This window comes from Nicotiana sylvestris, chromosome 6 (assembly GCF_000393655.2).
Source record: "Nicotiana sylvestris chromosome 6, ASM39365v2, whole genome shotgun sequence".
Classification (NCBI taxonomy): Eukaryota; Viridiplantae; Streptophyta; class Magnoliopsida; order Solanales; family Solanaceae; genus Nicotiana; species Nicotiana sylvestris.
Window position 1 is genome coordinate 166758787 of NC_091062.1, and position 17341 is coordinate 166776127.

Below are 17341 nucleotides of genomic sequence, written 5' to 3' on the forward strand. Positions count from 1 at the left end.
GCATCTGCATTACCAATACGATCTGCACCACTTTTGTTAGCATTAGCAAGATAAATAAGTGCACCATCTACACCGAGATAGAGTATTTCAGGACCAAGGAGCTCCTCATCCTCTTCTAGAGGTTGGAACGGATCCTTATTCACTTCAAGTGATTGAATATTCATTGGTGTACTTAATGGGTACACTTTGTCCATGTAAAAGTATTTTTAAGACCCTCTTGGAGCTCTTCCGGAGTTCCAATAAGATTTATGTCACCAACATAAACAGCAAGTGTAACAAATTTTGATGACATTTTCTTTATAAAAATACATGGACAAATAACATAATTTATGTAACTTTCTTTCAGCAAATATTTACTGAGGCGATTATACCACACGCGCACAGATTGCTTTAAACCGTACAAAGATCTTTATAATTTGATCGAGTACATTTCTCAAGACTTTGAATTATATGCTTCGGGCATTTTCAATCCTTCAAGGATCTTCATATAGATTTAGCCAAATAAGTCATATAGGTTAAGACTTGTATCTAAATGGTATGACATCTTCAAGTGTCTGGACTGCTAGTCCGATCCTCACAATCTTTTACAATATTGTGCACTATATTGTATTAAATATATCGTCGACGATCATTTTGTGTCAGTTCCGAAGCGACATAACTTGTGGAGATCTCATCACTTTCTTTATTTTCAGGTACCTGAACTTTTTCGGGAGTTTCATGAAATGTTATGTCGTGGGCTCTTCTAGAGCTTATTTCCTCCTCATTTTGATCATTAGCTCCTACTATTTTTCAAGGATTGTTACCTTTGGAACCGATTGGTCTACCACGCTTCATGCGTACAGTAAACTCTATCCTTCAGGGACTTTAATTTTAATAGGAGCATTTGCAGCTGAAATATGATATTTAATTTTGGATCAGCAAATGCTTCTGGCATTCGACTTGAATTATCTTCTAAGTGAGGATCATGATAATTCGATTCATATAACATATTTTTCAACTGTTTATTCCATCCCCCAAATGTTAGAAAAACTAACATATATCCCCAATCATCTTTGGGAAACATATCTTTGTGTATTATGGTAGAGAAATTAATCATATACCACACAACAAAAGATAGTAAAAATATTTGGTTTCTGATCCTAAACCAATTGTGAAGGGAGGACTTATCATATATTGTTGATCTGATGCATACAAGTGCTGCTATATGCAATTTAGAAAATCTTAGACCAACACATGAAGCTTTGTTCTCATAAGCAATGGTTTAGCCATTAATAGGAGGTATTCAATGCTAAACCAGCTTGGATATAAACCAGCATTATCAAGATGAACTGTCTTGATTTCATAATCTGAAAATTATGCTCTTAATCGAGAAAAGCAATTCCAAATGCCAAACTGCAGGTTGACAATAATTACACATGTAACCATCTCATATATGCACCTATAAGTGGTTCACATGATAGGTGAACGGGCCCATATTCACCTTTTATATATTTCAGAATCAGGGGTCTTAGTCCCAACTTTAGCTGGTATAATCAATTCATTATGAGAACAAGCAACACATGAGAATTCCTGAAGAATCTTCTAGTTCTTTAGTATATGCTTATCTGAATTCTCAAATAGCTCATTTAAAAATGGCAAATGAAAACTTCAAGTTTATCATGTCATGTGCTATCTCTTAGTAAACTTCTGGTTTACTATGGCATAAACTTTTGCTTTAGTAAACTTCTGGTTTACTGTGACTGCTTTTGCATTAGTAAACTTCTGGTTTACTCTGATACATGATATAGTACAAAATTGAAGAATAAGGCGGGTAACTTCGCACATACATATTATTTTACCCTCTATGATTGTGGAAACATGAAGATTTTTAATCTTCCAATCATTTGTAGTCTCAATATGATAGTCATTTGTATTAGTAAACTTCAGGTTTACTACAACATATGTTTTGACCATAATCATATAATATGAATGACATATTTGTATATAAACTCTTCGAGAGCCTTCATTTATTATCCACAATATAATATTTATCAGACACTACTGGTGTCATAGGTCTTCTAGACAAACAGTTAGCTCTTCAGGAGTTGTTGATATATTTTGTACTATCAAATATTGCTCAGACACTTCTGGTATCATGAGAGAAATTCTTAATAAAATGAACATTATAAAGACATTATAAATTTATAAATGTAAGAAATTAAAAATTTCAATATTTTTACCACCAACTTTGTGACAAATATCTCCTTCAGGGAGAAACGCTATTAACATCTGAATATTTTATATCAAAGCGACAACCACATAATCATTACATCCTTCAGGGAAAGATACATGAGTTGTTATTTCCTTCGGGGAACTCGATAACTAACCATAAAATATTAATGTGGTTGTAGTACAAAATATTCTACAAGAATGCTTTTTGCTTTAGAATGATATTTAATAAAATTATTCAAGATATTTTACGTACAACGGGTACGTGCGGTAATGATCTTTATGCCACAAAAACAAAATTTATATCCTTTGTTATTCTACCTCTTCAGGAGGTGAGTTGTGGTATTTCTTCATTCACTCCAGGGAATAAAAATGTGCTTCAAAAATAACTTTGAATAGCTTATTATTTTGTTTAAGCACAGAAAGACACAGTTTCATAATATTTTCCTGCTTCAGGAGAAAAATTCAATTGTGTTACTTCTTCAGGAGCAAATTTAAAATACGAAATATTGAGTATATATTCTCTCAATTATATTAACTCTTCTGGAGGTGAATTGTAATGTATTCACATCAAGAGCGCGTTCATATTTACCCGACTTATTAGTATTGTCACATTCACTTCAGGGAATGGATTAATATTATCAAAAGTTCTCATCCTTCAGGAAATCGAACATAATTATCTGAATGCGCATTAATCACATCAAATTGTGATGCCTCAACCTCTTTTAAAATATTTACTACTTCAGGAGCAAATCGAGACGTGCATTTAATATAGAGAATATTTATGTAGCTTATCACTTCTGGTGATCATAGGCATATACCACTTCTGGTAGTTAACAAAATATAATTACAATGAGATATACGAAATATAACCACTTCTTGTGGTTGTATATTTCTTGCAAACTCTGCTAGAGTTTAAGTTGATCTAATAATGTTATCCATATTCTTCAAAATGACATAAACAAGATATATTATAGTAATCATCATTATCAAATCATAATTTTTCTTTATGTACAACTATTACATAACCATACTATCTATTACAAATAACAAAAATTAAAATATTTACATTTCTACAGATTCACCACCGATTACATGACTTGTTTCTCCTTCTGGGAGTGCAAGGTAATCAGTTACATCCAAATGCATGAAGTCTAAATTATCTTCAGAAATAAAATTTGCTTCAGCATTTTTCTCTGTCTTCTTTAGGGAGGCTTGATAAAGCTCAACCAGGTGCTTTGGCGTACGACAGGTACGTGACCAGTGCCCTTTTTCTCCACATCTATAGCATGCATTTTCTGCATTTGGTGCTTGCACCGCTTCATGCTTTTGTTCCTTCCTTTTCCACTGCTGGTGGTGAGGAGTGTTCTTTGGTGCATTATTATTACCATGATTAGAGTTTCTTTCCCGACCACGACCATGACCACGACTGGGGCCACGACCTTTTCCACGTTTAGCCTGGTGGAAGTTCGTCTCATTCACTTCAGGGAATGGACAAGAACCAGTAGGTCGGCTTTCATGATTTTTCATTAATAGCCCATTATGTTGCTCTGCTATAAGAAGATGTGAGATAAGTTCAGAATACTTTTTAAATCTCATCTCTCGATATTGCTGCTGCAGGAGCATATTCGAGGCATGAAAAGTGGTGAAAGTTTTCTCCAACATATCATGATCAGTAATATTATCACCACATAACGTCAATTGGGAAATAATTCTGAACATAGCAGAATTATACTCACTGATAGATTTAAAATCTTGTAGTCTTAGATGAGTCCAATCATATCGTGCCTGTGGAAGAACGACCATCTTCAGGTGGTCATATCTATCTTTCAAATTATTCCACAATATGACTGGATCTTTAATAGTAATATATTCCATTTTCAGGCCCTCATCAAGGTGATGGCGTATGAATATCATTGCTTTGGCACGGTCTTGGTTTGATGCCTGATTTTTGTCTTTGATGGTGTCTGCCAGACCCATCGCATCAAGATGAATTTCAGCATCAAGCACCCAAGACATGTAGCTTTTGCCCGATATATCCAGGGCTACAAATTCAAGTTTGGAAAGATTTGACATTATTTAGGAAAAGAAAGTTCTTACCTCAGATACTTTCAAAATATTTGCTCGAGATGGCAGAGTCTCGTGCTGATAACATGTTATAAAATAAAGACTATAAAGTAAAGACAAGTATAGAGAGAAACTGATATATTATTCGAATTCAAACTTATGTACATAATGAACTGAAATCTCTTCTATTTATAGAAGAAAGGAAGTTGATGTGTAAGCTACTACGCAAACTGTTGTGTAAGCTGCTGTGTAAGCTGCTATTACAAGCTGCTGTGTAAGATGCTACGCAAGCTGTTGTGTAAGCTGCTACTACAAGCTGCTGTGTAAGCTGCTATTACAAACTGCTGTGTAAGCTGCTACGCAAGCTGCTGTGTAAGCTGCTATTACAAGCTGCTGTGTAAGCTGCTACGCAAGCTGTTGTGTAAGCTGCTACTATACCAGATATAGATAATCTTCTACTGAGAGCAATGTTTATCCATAACGGAGTACTGAATGGATAAGCTTATTATACCCGGTATGGATAATCTTCTACCTAGGGTAATGTTTATCCATAACCGGGTACCGAAGTGATAAGCTTCTTCAGGAAGCTTATTTCCAATAGAGTACTAAATAGATAAACATATTTACGGTGGAGTCCCATATGGATAAGCTTCTTCAGGAAGATAATTTACAATGGAGTACTAAATGAACATCCATAATATAATATATTTATAAGAGATCTTTCCCAAATTAAAAGTAACAGAATAAAAAACAAAAAGGAAAATTAAAAGACTTCTACCTGTATTCCTTTAACAAGTTCCCCGCTTTTGCTGTTTACACCAAAGGAAAGTTGGTTTGTTGTAAACATCCCAATTATTTTCCCTCTTTAACCATCTTGAAACGAGAAGTCGCTATCTTCTTTTCAATCCTCTTTGGCATCGTAATAGAGTAGCGGTTTATAATTTGCTCCCTTTGTTTTCTAAATTCCCATTCATGTCTTCTTCCTCTCTTACCATTACACTCTCTTCATCCCTTCGCTCTTCATCTTCATTACCTCTCCTTCTCCATCGCCTTCTCCATCGCCATGTAAGCCCTTTTTGTTCTCAATTCTTCATTCAAGAATTACCCAATTTTTTTTTTTTTTGGGTAAAGTATAGTGGTTCTCCTACCTGAATAAAAAATTAATTTGAATTTGAAAATTTTAGATTAAGACGTACTAGTTGATAAATGACAAGATTGTTTTGTTTAATTTCATATATATTTGAAGGTTAGCATTTCCAGCGTGCTGTGCACTCGTCACTTGTACCTACCGCAAAAGCAGTTAACTTCGAGGCATCTGCTGCGTCGCTGTTCTGTTAATGGAGATAATAGTGTAACTGCCTCTTCTCGTTTCCTTTTGTTTTTTGTTAATTTATTCGCTGACTTCATCTTGTATCTTAAAGTATTGCTGCATTGCCTTCTTTCGATTTAGGATTTAAACCCGTGGGTGCTAAGTATCACATACTGTACTAAATTTGTACATTTTGAAAAAAGTTCAATTGGTAATTCCTTCTCTTTTATACAATCATTTTCATGTAGTTGTTAGTTCAATTGTTAGCTGGTCTTTTTCAGAGCAGAGAGATACAGCAGATCTATTTTCTACTACATTGTTGTGCCCAACTAATGAGGTAATGTATTAGTGAAGAGGAAGTAGTAATCTCTCGGTAGAGATGAGTTCTAACGTGATTCATTTTACAGCAATGCTATTACCTGAATAGACTGGAATGGATATAGAGGATCTATATAACCAACCCTAACTGACTTGGGTTTAAGCGTAGTTGATTGATCGTTCACACATCATACTATTGAAGTTGAGGAGTCTATTCTTGATTGACTGATTGGATTAGTGTTTTTTCGAATTCCTTGGACTAGAGTGCCTACTCTTGAGATTAGATTATTTACTGTTATTTGGTTTCACTAATTTGGAGGATTGCTGAATGAGCACAGAAGCAGAACCTAAGGATAAAAGGGATATATGGGAACTAACTAAAGGATGAAATTATGCACAAACCAAGCATTGTTGGCAGCCTTGCCCTGTTAATACAAATAATCAACACCCACGAGCAATCGAGCATTAGGCTGAAGAAATCCAATTCTTAAACTTAATCTCAAACACAATCTTAAATAGGACCTAAATCCTTGTTTGATGACAAGCAATTAAGTTAGATTATAAGAAAATAAACAAGGGGGAGAAGATAACGGAACTTTTACTTAGACAGTCATCTCAAGTAGTCCAAGTTATGGCTCAAAAGGGAGAGATAGAGGGCAACACCCAATGTCACAAGAGGTTTTTTCAAGCTTAACTTGGGAACTCTTCAATTCATCAAAAGTTGATTAATTAAAATGAAATCTAACTCTATATTGTAGTGTTAAGGTGTTAGGCCCATTAAGAACTAATACAAAGCATTGAGTCTCTAAAACTAGGTTCAAAATACAACCTTGTCCATGTTTCAGCTTTGGAGAAGAGATGCTAACGCATCTAAGGGAGTTGCATTCACTCTCTATACATTTGGTTCCGGAAGCCACTGGATCATTATGGCTCTGTCATGCAACTGCACATAATAATTTGGCGCAGGCGCAAATTAACTCACTAGCTTCATGTTATCCCGGAAATATTGCTGATGCAATTGCAGTAGAGATGGCGTACATTCGCATTTCCAATGGCTTTGATCCCTCTTGCTTGCTTCATTCTTCGATCCAGGACAAGCTTGACTCTTCAAGCCCCCTTCCCAGCTCTGTTCATGAGTTGCATAGGTCTTTTAGTACTTCAAGCACCAATCTCCGTTGTAGCTAGAACTCCCCTATTTGGATCTATTGATCTCACTGGATTCATATGAAAATTGGTATGTTTCCTAAAAACAGCTATTGAGTAGTCGACGGAACCGAGCCAAAAAGAGGTGGAATAGATATAGAGGATTCATGTAGCAGAGTTAAACTAGTTTTGGATTCTGGTGTAGTTTTTGTTATTGGTTGTCATATTAAGGGTGCATGCAAACTAATAATACATGGTATTGGGGACGATCATATCATGCATTCTATGTGTCAAACTTACAGGGTACCCCTGTTTGGTATTATCAAATATGTCTTCGTTGGTCTTCCTTTAATGTTTCCCAAATCTTATCCATATTTCCTAAGTTTGGTACTACTTCTATGTTTCATGATGTGGTGATTTATCTCGTAGCTAACCTCTCTACTGTTGTGCAAGGCAAGGTTTACAAGTCACCAGAGTTTCAAAATAGTCCTCTAGATCAGAAAGGTATTTTCCAAAAAGGTAAAGTGTGTATTTGATGTCTTTGTAACAGTTAATATATAATGTTCTCCATACCACCCAAACCTTATGTTTGGGTATACTTTTATGTCTTGCTAGGGACTGCAGAAAACCATGAAAATAGTCAAACAGAATCACTCACATCAAACAAGTAAGTCCCACTTCTTGCACTGCTTTGACCAATAGTGTATGGAAAATCTGAGACACGCTTGATATTGCTATCTATACAGCTTTCCATGTTCGACTCTTCTTTATTTTGACTTTTGAGTTGTATGATCAAGTTCAATATGTGTAAGAATTGTGCCATTTGGTATTTTCTCCTCCCTTAGTTGGCAGAAATATTGTGTGCTATGGTACATAAAAAATTACCACCTCCTTCACATATTGAACAAATATATTTAGTGGAATGTCATACTAAATCATAGGTTCAACTGGAGGATACCATCACTTGTGACAATATAATTCTGGTGGAACAATGGTTCTAGAGTTCTCCTAAATCTCCACTTTTGAAATTCATGACACCAAACAAACATTGTTTCTAAAAAGAACAAGAAGAAGAAGCAGAAGAAAGAAAATGAAACCACCAAAAAAGCTACACAACCTTTCACTTATGCTCTATACTGTATCAAACTATGTCAGAAGTGCTATTTCTCCTGGTAACGTCTTTCATGACCTATTAGTTAATGTGTTTTTAAATTGATGATAGGGGGCCAGATTTTCAAGTTTTCTTAATATCTTCTGCCTCTTCTCTTTCTCTTTATTGACATAAAATTCTAGTATGGTCTTGGTATATGTTTTTATATCTTGTGGAACTTTCTCTTCACATTTTTCTATGCTGAGGTGAACACTCGCAATATCCAGTTTGGCGGAACACCCAATGTTAAGATCTAATTCTTTTTCCTTGCTGCATTTCAGTGTTCTGACAAGATTGAGAAAATATGGCGTTGCAGGAGTATTATCATATGGACTACTAAATACTGCATACTATCTTACTACCTTTCTTATTGTGTGGTATGTGATGTGATGTGAACAACAGGACCATTTGTACTTCTACTTCCAATATTTAGTAGCATATTGGACCAGTGATACACTATTTCCATCAGCTATTCGGTCTTTAGAAAACTTATAAGCCCTAGTTTGTAGATTCTTACACACCTCAATTTTACCCTGTGGAGAAATTCATTTTTCAATTTCATAGGTAAACAACATTAAAATAGAATAAAAAAGATTTTTCTTGTGGAAAAAACATGAACATTTTTGTCTATTGATTTTTTAGTGAGTTCTTGTGGATGTGGCTGGAGAGGAAAAGTAGTTCTATCAATAAAGATTGCGCATGAGGAATATTGAATCCTTACTAGAGAAGTTTCAGCTTTTCTTCCTCTTATGAAAAGATCTCATTGTACTTTCAAAGGAAGCTTATGTTCATTTTTCGTCAACTCATATCGTGGAATGATAATATACAAAGAGGTCATTTCACCTCTAAGAGAAATCTCTGATTCTTTTTAAAATCTCAGTTAATTGATCCTTTGGATTCCTATGCAAATTTATGCATGTAAAACTAGCTCATTGATTTGTTTGTATATACATACACACAAAGACATGACACACACCGGGAAAAAAAAGGTTGCTGGTTGCCTTTTGCATGCAAGGCCTAAGGTAAACATTTGAAAATGGTGACAGACAAGATTTCAGTGATCAAATATCAGGGTATCAATAAAAACTTTGCCCTGTCGTATTCCTTCGAGCTGCCATAGTTTACATATCAAATGCACAACGCCTGCTGCTATCCAATGTGAAAACCAGTTTGTGTCTAGAGGCAATACTCCAACCAAGTTTCAGGGATAGGCATAAGAGTAATATTACCAAGCAGTGGTGAGGGGAGAAAATATACATTGTTTTACTGCTATCCACAGCTAGTCTCTCATGATAATAAAATGTGTTTGAAAGACCAGAATCACATCTATCTGTTCTGTTACACGATATCATATGGTTTATCCATTTCATTCTCATTAATTTTTGTTTGTTTCTAGGTTTTATGTTGCTCCATCACCTGGAAGAATGGGTTACCTTGCTGCAGTTGAACGGTAACTGTAACTTTATGAGTTCTTTTCCTTTCCAGTTGATCTATGATTGGCTTCTTTGGAGAAACTTAAGTAGTTCCAGTTCATCTGCAGGTTTCTCAAAGTAATGGCCATGGTATGGGCTGGTAGCCAAGTTACGAAGCTTGTCCGAGCAGGAGGGTGAGAATCCAACGATGTACATGTTAGCCACAGAATTGTGTACTATGAGTCCTTGGTCCCTTGCCTATGTTTGGGAGTTAGTGTGGGAGCCTTCAAATTGCAAAAGTTTCTGTTGTAATTGTCTATTTCATTATTTCTTGTTCAGATAAAACAAATCTGTTTTCTGTCTTTTAGTTGGACTAATTGAATATGTTTCCATCCTATGTACTTCTTTGGAGACAAAGGAAACCAGCATTTCATATTAGAAGTGAACGTGCATATAAAAGGAAGTGACGGAGTGTAGATAAAGAAGAGGTCGATTTGGTGTATGATCCTACATTTAGCTCAGCCTCTTAAGCTGACATTTTGCATCTAATAAAAGCACCAATAGGATAACAGCATATATATGATAGGTTCCTGTTCATGTAGAATTCATTCAACGGACATAACAACAGAATGAGATGAGTATTTCTCTCTTATAATGTCACCAATGATTTTCTTTCATGAGAGAACTCTTTGATTTCTACAGCTTATTTAATATGAGAAAAATTGGTATTATGAGCTGTGAGTCAACCCTTATCATCTATGTTTCTAGGAGTCAATAATGTGTCTGATTCATATACTTTACATACATTTTGCATTTCTGAACATGCTTAGGTTATATATCTTTCTTCTATCTATATTTTCCCCATGGAACGAGAATAAAGGAGGAAATTGTGGATCACATTTCAGATAGAACTGATCTAGTTGTATTTTGCCAGAGTGATTAAACTAGTTTCTGTCAAGCACGCATGCATGCACACACGTATACCATGCGTCCGGGTTGTTTTTTAAAATGGGGTTTCCTGAAATTGTATTATAATTTTTGTGCTTTTACAGAATTTATTTTGTTAGATTCTTTTCAGTATGAGGTTCAGTCTTAAAAAGTTAGCTCTTCAAAAACATTTTAGCTCTTCTGCATGGGTATCTTATCTGTGAGAATTTGAAATCTAGAGCACATGCTGATTCTCCGCAGGGCTTTAGCTCTCGCTCCTTTTGTGGACAGAGGATTATCATGGTTTACAACCAAGATGAATTTTGAATCACAAGGGAAAGTAAGTGAAATTGTGATTTTTTCCAGCATCATCAATGTAACAAGCTTTTTGCAATTAACCATGTAACTTTGTAATGCAGGCTTTCATGGTTATCGCTGGGTTCTGCTTTGGTTTGGCTTTTATGATGTTTCTCATAGTTACCCTACTCTGGGCATGACCTTCTGTTGTTCATTTGTCCAATCGAGGGATTTCCCGAGCTCTTGTGCTGAAGGTAGTGCTTGTCCAGGTGAGCAAATGCTTTAATCACCATGATTTTTGCCATTGTTTCTTTCTTTATTTGCTTGTGTAGAACTCATTGGCTGATTTTTCTTGTATTTCATCTTCAGTCACAAAGTTATCACTATCTAGGCGAATTTTGAACATGGCCTAGGAGGATCTAACAAAAGATGCTGCATAAGATTCTTACTTTTATCAGGATAGGATATTGAAAATACTTGTAGATCGTTCCCTAAACATCTGATATCACTTGTAATGCGCCGTGTGTATGCCCTTCGTCTTGTTGCATCTGATATTACTTGTAAAGCGTCGTGTGTATGTTCAAAATAGCCCCTTCGTCTTGTAATCTGCCTGTCATATAATCATGCTTTGATAATGTTCAAGTAATTAGCTTTTCAGTGAGAAATTTTTCATCTAAAATACTGAATTCATGCTTTGCTATTGGTTATCATAATCTGCAAACTGATAAAATACTCTGTTTAAGTGTTCATTTCTACTGGTGGGGATTATACTTAGGTTATTTTTTTCTTTCTCTCATCTGTTTTTTCTTAAAACTTTCCAAGTGCTATAGTGTAATGAGAAGCAAAATTGAGTTTCCTATTTAACACATCCCCTATTTCCTTAACCGATGGTATATTTTCCTGAGTTCAGTTTTCACTCACAAAAGCAAGTCTAACCAAGAAGCATTGAGTAGATATTTACCTTAGCATCTGCAAATCATTGTAGCACAGAGTAGATATTGACCTTCTTAGGTGTGTCTTAATGTGCACTCCAGAAAATAGTCCATAACTCAACAATCTTTTAGTTCCCCTCAGAGTAGGGGTGCTTATCGGGCGGATAACTACGCTTAACGGTTCGGTTTATTGGTTATTGGATTATAAATGTAGTAATCCGCTAGCCATCCAATAAGACAACGGGCGGATTGGTATCGGATTAACGATTATCGGGCGGTTTATCGTTTAAACCAAGTAAAAAAAAAATTTAACAATCATTCAATTAATGCCAAACGGTTTCAAATCATAGATCGCTTTCTCTAGTTCTATCTTGAGATGTTGTGTGATGTTTTCTTTGGTTCTATCTTGGAATTGTATTTGTACTGTCTCAATTTTCATGCATATTTTCTGAAAAGTATTGATTAAACAATTGTATTATATATATATAGCTGGTAAATTCTATTATGAAAAAAATACTACTGCACAAAATACAGATGCATTTCTAACTTCTTATTAGTTTCCACTTATTTTTCATTTGGTTATTATAAAGGCATCTAAGTTACTTGGTTCAAATGTCATCTAAGGCAACATAGTCCAATCTGCGGCAAGTACGTAGTCTGAATTTGTTGGAGCGTGTAAATAGAAAAATTCTTATCGGGTTAACGGTTTACCCGATAAGAAAATTGAGTAATCCGTCCCCAAACCGTTAAGTTATTAATTATAAAATCTTAATCCGTTCATCATTCATTATCCCGATAATCCGATATCAATAAGCCAATTTGATTCGATTAACGGTTTCGGTTCGGTTTTGAACAGCCTTACCTCATAGATGCTAACTCTCGATTAGACACTTCCATTTATATTTTGAAAAAAAGATTCTTGATAATGTGTACTTTTAAATGTAATCGCCAGCGCCCAGTGAGCCGTAGACGGTGAATTCCTTCCAGGGTCTTGTACACAACAGTACTAAACTTTCAAAATAAGAGAAGAGAGATGAGATCAAGCCCATAGGCGATGAACTGTTTCCGACTTCTTCATTATGCGAGTATTCACAAAGATTCACAAGCATACTGACGTGTTTTTTCTTGAAAGTATGTTACTTCATGAAATAACTATTTATTTAAAATCTGAATCACATTATTAAAACCCCAACAATGCTAACCGCTTTCAGAAGTTTTTGGAAAAATGAAAATCTAAGTTAGAATTTTATTTAATATGACAAGAGAAGTCAATGCTTTACTCCACAATGGATTGAAATCTTTGTTAATATGAAAGTATACACTTGCTAAAGTTTATATATATATATAAACACTAGTATTTTTTGCTGCAATTTTCAGTAACTCAACGCGCAAAACGGTGCAAATAATATGCTTCAAACAACGTTTTCTCTGATGGAATTTATCATCACGCCCTTCAAACGAGTTCTGGTTGCTTTAGAACAGTACACTTGGAATTTTTCCTAGAGCACTCGTGAAACCAAGGTGAAGGTACTAGTATAAGGGTGTATTTGCAAATTTAGTAATCTATGTGCATATAGCTGGCTCTAACAGTACCAAAAAGATAAAAAGGAAACGAAGAATGGTGTACTGTCGCAACCTACTAATAAAGCTCGGAAAAAACTGTTTTGCGCGTTGAGTTACTGAAAATTGCAGCAAAAAATCCTAGTGATTTTATAGATATATATAAATGGTTAGAAAAGGAAAATGGAACTCTGCAAAAGTGCTTGTTGGATGTGGTAATTTATGCTCACTAATATTTCTCAACACATACAATGATACAGTAGCTAAAAAGACATGATATTCTTGACAGTTCAATAGTATGTGTATACTGCAAATTTTAAGAGTACAGTTGTGCTATTCCACGTTTCATCACTTCCTGGAACCAGCTTCCCACAAATCAGAGCCAACAGGAAAATGAATCCCCAATCAATACCACCCCATGTAAACACACTGTTAGTCCTTGAGAAAAACAAAAATATCAAGCTACGTAGCTGCAGTCATTTTAGTGAAACCCCATCTCAATTTCAATAACTACCAAGAGTAAGTTTTCACATCCACTCCAATCTGCCTACATATTCCACACGATGTTTAATTGTTCCAGAAGCTGAGAGTGCCTGGCTTGTTACCTTCGCAGGCTTTGTACTGTACTTCAATTCAAACCTAGGGAATTTTCTGTGGTTCTCTTCTGTACTAGAAGGTATATCCAGCTGGATCTCATTTAGGAACTCGTCTGCCACATCTCCATCTTCATCTATCCTAAGACGCTTGGCATACCATCTCAATCCCTAAGCACGGATAAAAATGTGAACTAATGAACATGTGCCTCGCAAACTAACAAGTTATTCTAAATTTAAGACAATGAAAGCACAAAACAGGATGCACTCAGCGTCAATCAAGAAATCATAGTTATATAAACAAGTTGATCATGATACGGACTGTCAAACATAGTTGTCATTCTCTCTTCACCATCCAAGAACATGCACCTTTACTCATATGATTCTAATTGAATCAAGAAACTTAAATACTCATGCTATTTGTAACATTATGAGCTTAACTTTAGGATTTTGAAACGCAAGGAGAAGAAAATGCACAAACACCAAAATTTCCAGCAAAGAAGCACAGACGGGCATTAACAAAACTGCAGCAGGACCCACGGTCTCAAGAAGTTAATTGACTACACCTCAAGTGAAGAAGCCTAAAAAAATGTGAATCCTCCTTCAAACAATTTCCCATGTCCTCTGTAACCTAGAAAATCATTTTTTTTACCAGATACCCTTTTCCTATTTCTCAAGTACGTTTTAGAGGGAGAAGAAGGTTGGCTATATAGGAATTTTGAGTATGATAGAGAGCACTAAGAAGTACTAGAAGCTAAAAGAATATGAGGAATAACAAATTAATGAATGAACTCTTCTTTCCGGCTTTCAAATGCTTATCAGATGGGCCACGTAACATCAGAGCTCATACCACAGAAGGTTAATGGAAAGACACCTGTTTTTTTTAATGTCCGAGAAATCAATTTCCGACCTTTGGGCCAACCGCAGCCTTCATAACTCGGGATGATGCCCCCCCCCCCCTAATTGAAAGACACCTTATCTCCAGAGTCATTCAATAACAAGCTAGAAGTGAGATCTCCAGAGGACTTCCCCTCCTTATCTCAACAAGTCCCTGGAACTTAGAAACATAGCCACAAACAATACTAGGTCCCGAGAAGAGCGTGTAAGCATATTACAGTATTCAGTGGTACTCTCTGAGTCTGAGTCTAGTGGTTTATGGCTCTATGCACTTCCAATTGCTACAGGACATGCATTACAAAAGCTTAAAAGAGCATAGAAGCCTTTTAGGTGGCCAGATGCACTCATTTAACATACATTTAGTTGGTAAATCCCCAAAATTGGCCTGCAAGTGCATCCTCCCCAACACCAAATACTAATTTTCTTAAAGAGGTGGCCACTAGCCATCATAGGTTTTTAGAACTAAAGAATAGTTACATGAGCTATTAAAAGAAAGGAAATGGCAAGAAGATCAACACATCAGATGTAGGGGTATTTAATGAGAGAGAATACTTATATGGTTGACGCAAAATAGCTTTGAAGGGATTTCATCTTCCTTTTTACCGATAATTGTGGTGTCTGAGCCAGTTTGCGCGTATCTCAACTAATTCCAAGGGGTACCTACATGCTACCTTCCACCAGCACAGGTAGTGGGTGGATTTCACCTTCTTTCTTATCACATCCTCTCCTTTTTACTTCTAAGTAATCCTCTTATCCAGAGAAATTGATTGTTAGCTCTATAATAGAATATCTAATTTGAACTTCCACTCGTTCATTCAGAATTTATAAGATAATGTTTTCAACCACCAAATCATCGCGGTTGAAACGCCATTTCATCTAGATAGTATTGTGGAAGGCAGAAACCATAGAAAAGCACCAAGTTGCGATGGCTTTTAGCACAATGCACAATTAAAGCATGGATTTCAGTTAAGAAGAGGCAAATGGAGGAAATATATCCATGTGCATATAATTGTATATAATGCAAGAAAAATACTTTTACACCAAAAAAAAAAACATTTATTTGGAGAAAATTGAAAGAAAAACGCCATGAAGTGAAATATAAGAAGTAAAATTATGTCAATCAAATTCAACCAATTTTAAGATTCTGATTTAGATGCAACGATGCCTTTGAAGTGTCAAATTTAATGACCAGCTTTCGTCAACTACATTCTAATTTCATATCTTATCACTTTTTCCCCTTCTCCAGTTAATTACCTGAACGCCGCCATGGCCAGTAGTACAGGGAATAAGGATAGGACCAGGTAGATCTCTGGGAACAGCAACTTGAACAGGGACACTGAATCCTTTGCGAAGAGGTACATTATTACTATTTTGAGCTCCTTCACCTACGTTGTCCTCTTCTTCTCTCACCTCTTGCCCTTCGTCCTTTGAAAACCCTAGAAACCCAGCTAATCTCCTAAATATACCCATTCACTTTCTAGTTCTAACTTCTAAGTAGATACACATGCATTTCAAGTACCAGTAAATGAAGGCAACAGCAAATGGCTCACAAATCCACAATCGGCGGCAGATCTTAAGTCTTACGTCTTCGACCTGACTGGTGATCGGCGAATCGCTAAGTACAGATGACGATTATGATGATGACTAGTTTAGAGGTGCCACGAGCTGGAAAAAAATGCCTTCTTTTTTCACTACCTCAATTAACCACAAAAGATCGGAGAAGGTCATAGACTCATTGTCAATAATTTAGGGACGGAAGACCGAAATCGAGGGCAACGATCACATTTGTTACCGGAGAGAAATAAATATCTGCCACCAGGTGGCAGTCAATGAGTACAGCATTAATATACGACCCGTTACAAGGAATATATCATTCAATGTGTGTCGTTATACATTCTTCAATGGCCCTCATAATCTATATATATATTAAAGCAAGAAAGTTATCATATATAATTGACATTAAGGTTAAGACAAGTGGCAAACTAATAAATGTCAATAGTATATTGTGACTTTATTATATATTTGACTATTTTAGTTAAATACAAATATAATATATATATATATTTGAATTAAAAAATAATTTTGAATTTATATATAAAGTTCTAAAATTCGAATTTAAATTAAATATAAAATTTATCTTTTTTATCATGTTATCATATGCAATCATGTTAGGAACTTTTGTTATTTTTTCTAATTATTTAAATACTACTTCGCCTCTAGCAAAAAAACTACTCCATATAACTATAAAACTCTTTCACATTTAAAATCCTATAAGTATAGTACTTTGAAACACTGTAGCTAGATTTGAATAAAACGAAATTCTTTTAAAATAAATTTAATATATAGGGTACACGTCTATGTTTATCCAAATAAAGAGTTTACAAAACCAAATAAAAGTTTACTTACATATATAATAAAGTAAACATACATGCTGGAGAAAGAAACATCACAAAATCAGTCAACATTAAAAAAAGTTATTTCTTTTTTCTTCTTGAAGAATATTTGTTTGAAGAGTCAATTTGCATAAA

The 17341-nt window shown here is 35.3% G+C and overlaps 2 protein-coding genes across 7 annotated transcripts; one reads left to right on the forward strand and one right to left on the reverse strand.

The window, feature by feature from the left end:
- Positions 1-5157: 5157 nt before the first annotated feature.
- On the forward strand, positions 5158-11510 carry LOC104242073 (uncharacterized). 6 transcript variants are annotated; one of them, XM_009797047.2, is made up of 10 exons: positions 5158-5340; positions 5522-5626; positions 7504-7564; positions 7661-7712; positions 8477-8572; positions 9592-9645; positions 9736-9801; positions 10796-10874; positions 10954-11100; positions 11201-11510. In XM_009797047.2, exons 1-9 carry the CDS (start codon positions 5248-5250, stop codon positions 11029-11031), a joined length of 684 nt encoding a protein of 227 aa, XP_009795349.1. In that variant the 5' UTR covers positions 5158-5247; the 3' UTR covers positions 11032-11100; positions 11201-11510. The 6 variants fall into 6 exon arrangements, with proteins under 6 accessions (XP_009795349.1, XP_009795350.1, XP_009795351.1 ...); XM_009797048.2 differs by having other exon boundaries at positions 7670-7712; XM_009797049.2 differs by having other exon boundaries at positions 7504-7549.
- Positions 11511-13507: 1997 nt separating this feature from the next.
- LOC104242074 (uncharacterized) lies at positions 13508-16676 on the reverse strand. The gene is made up of 2 exons (XM_009797053.2): positions 16068-16676; positions 13508-14087 (listed from the first exon to the last, which is right to left on the reverse strand). Exons 1-2 carry the CDS (start codon positions 16281-16283, stop codon positions 13851-13853), a joined length of 453 nt encoding a protein of 150 aa, XP_009795355.1. The 5' UTR covers positions 16284-16676; the 3' UTR covers positions 13508-13850.
- Between the last annotated feature and the right edge of the window lie 665 nt (positions 16677-17341).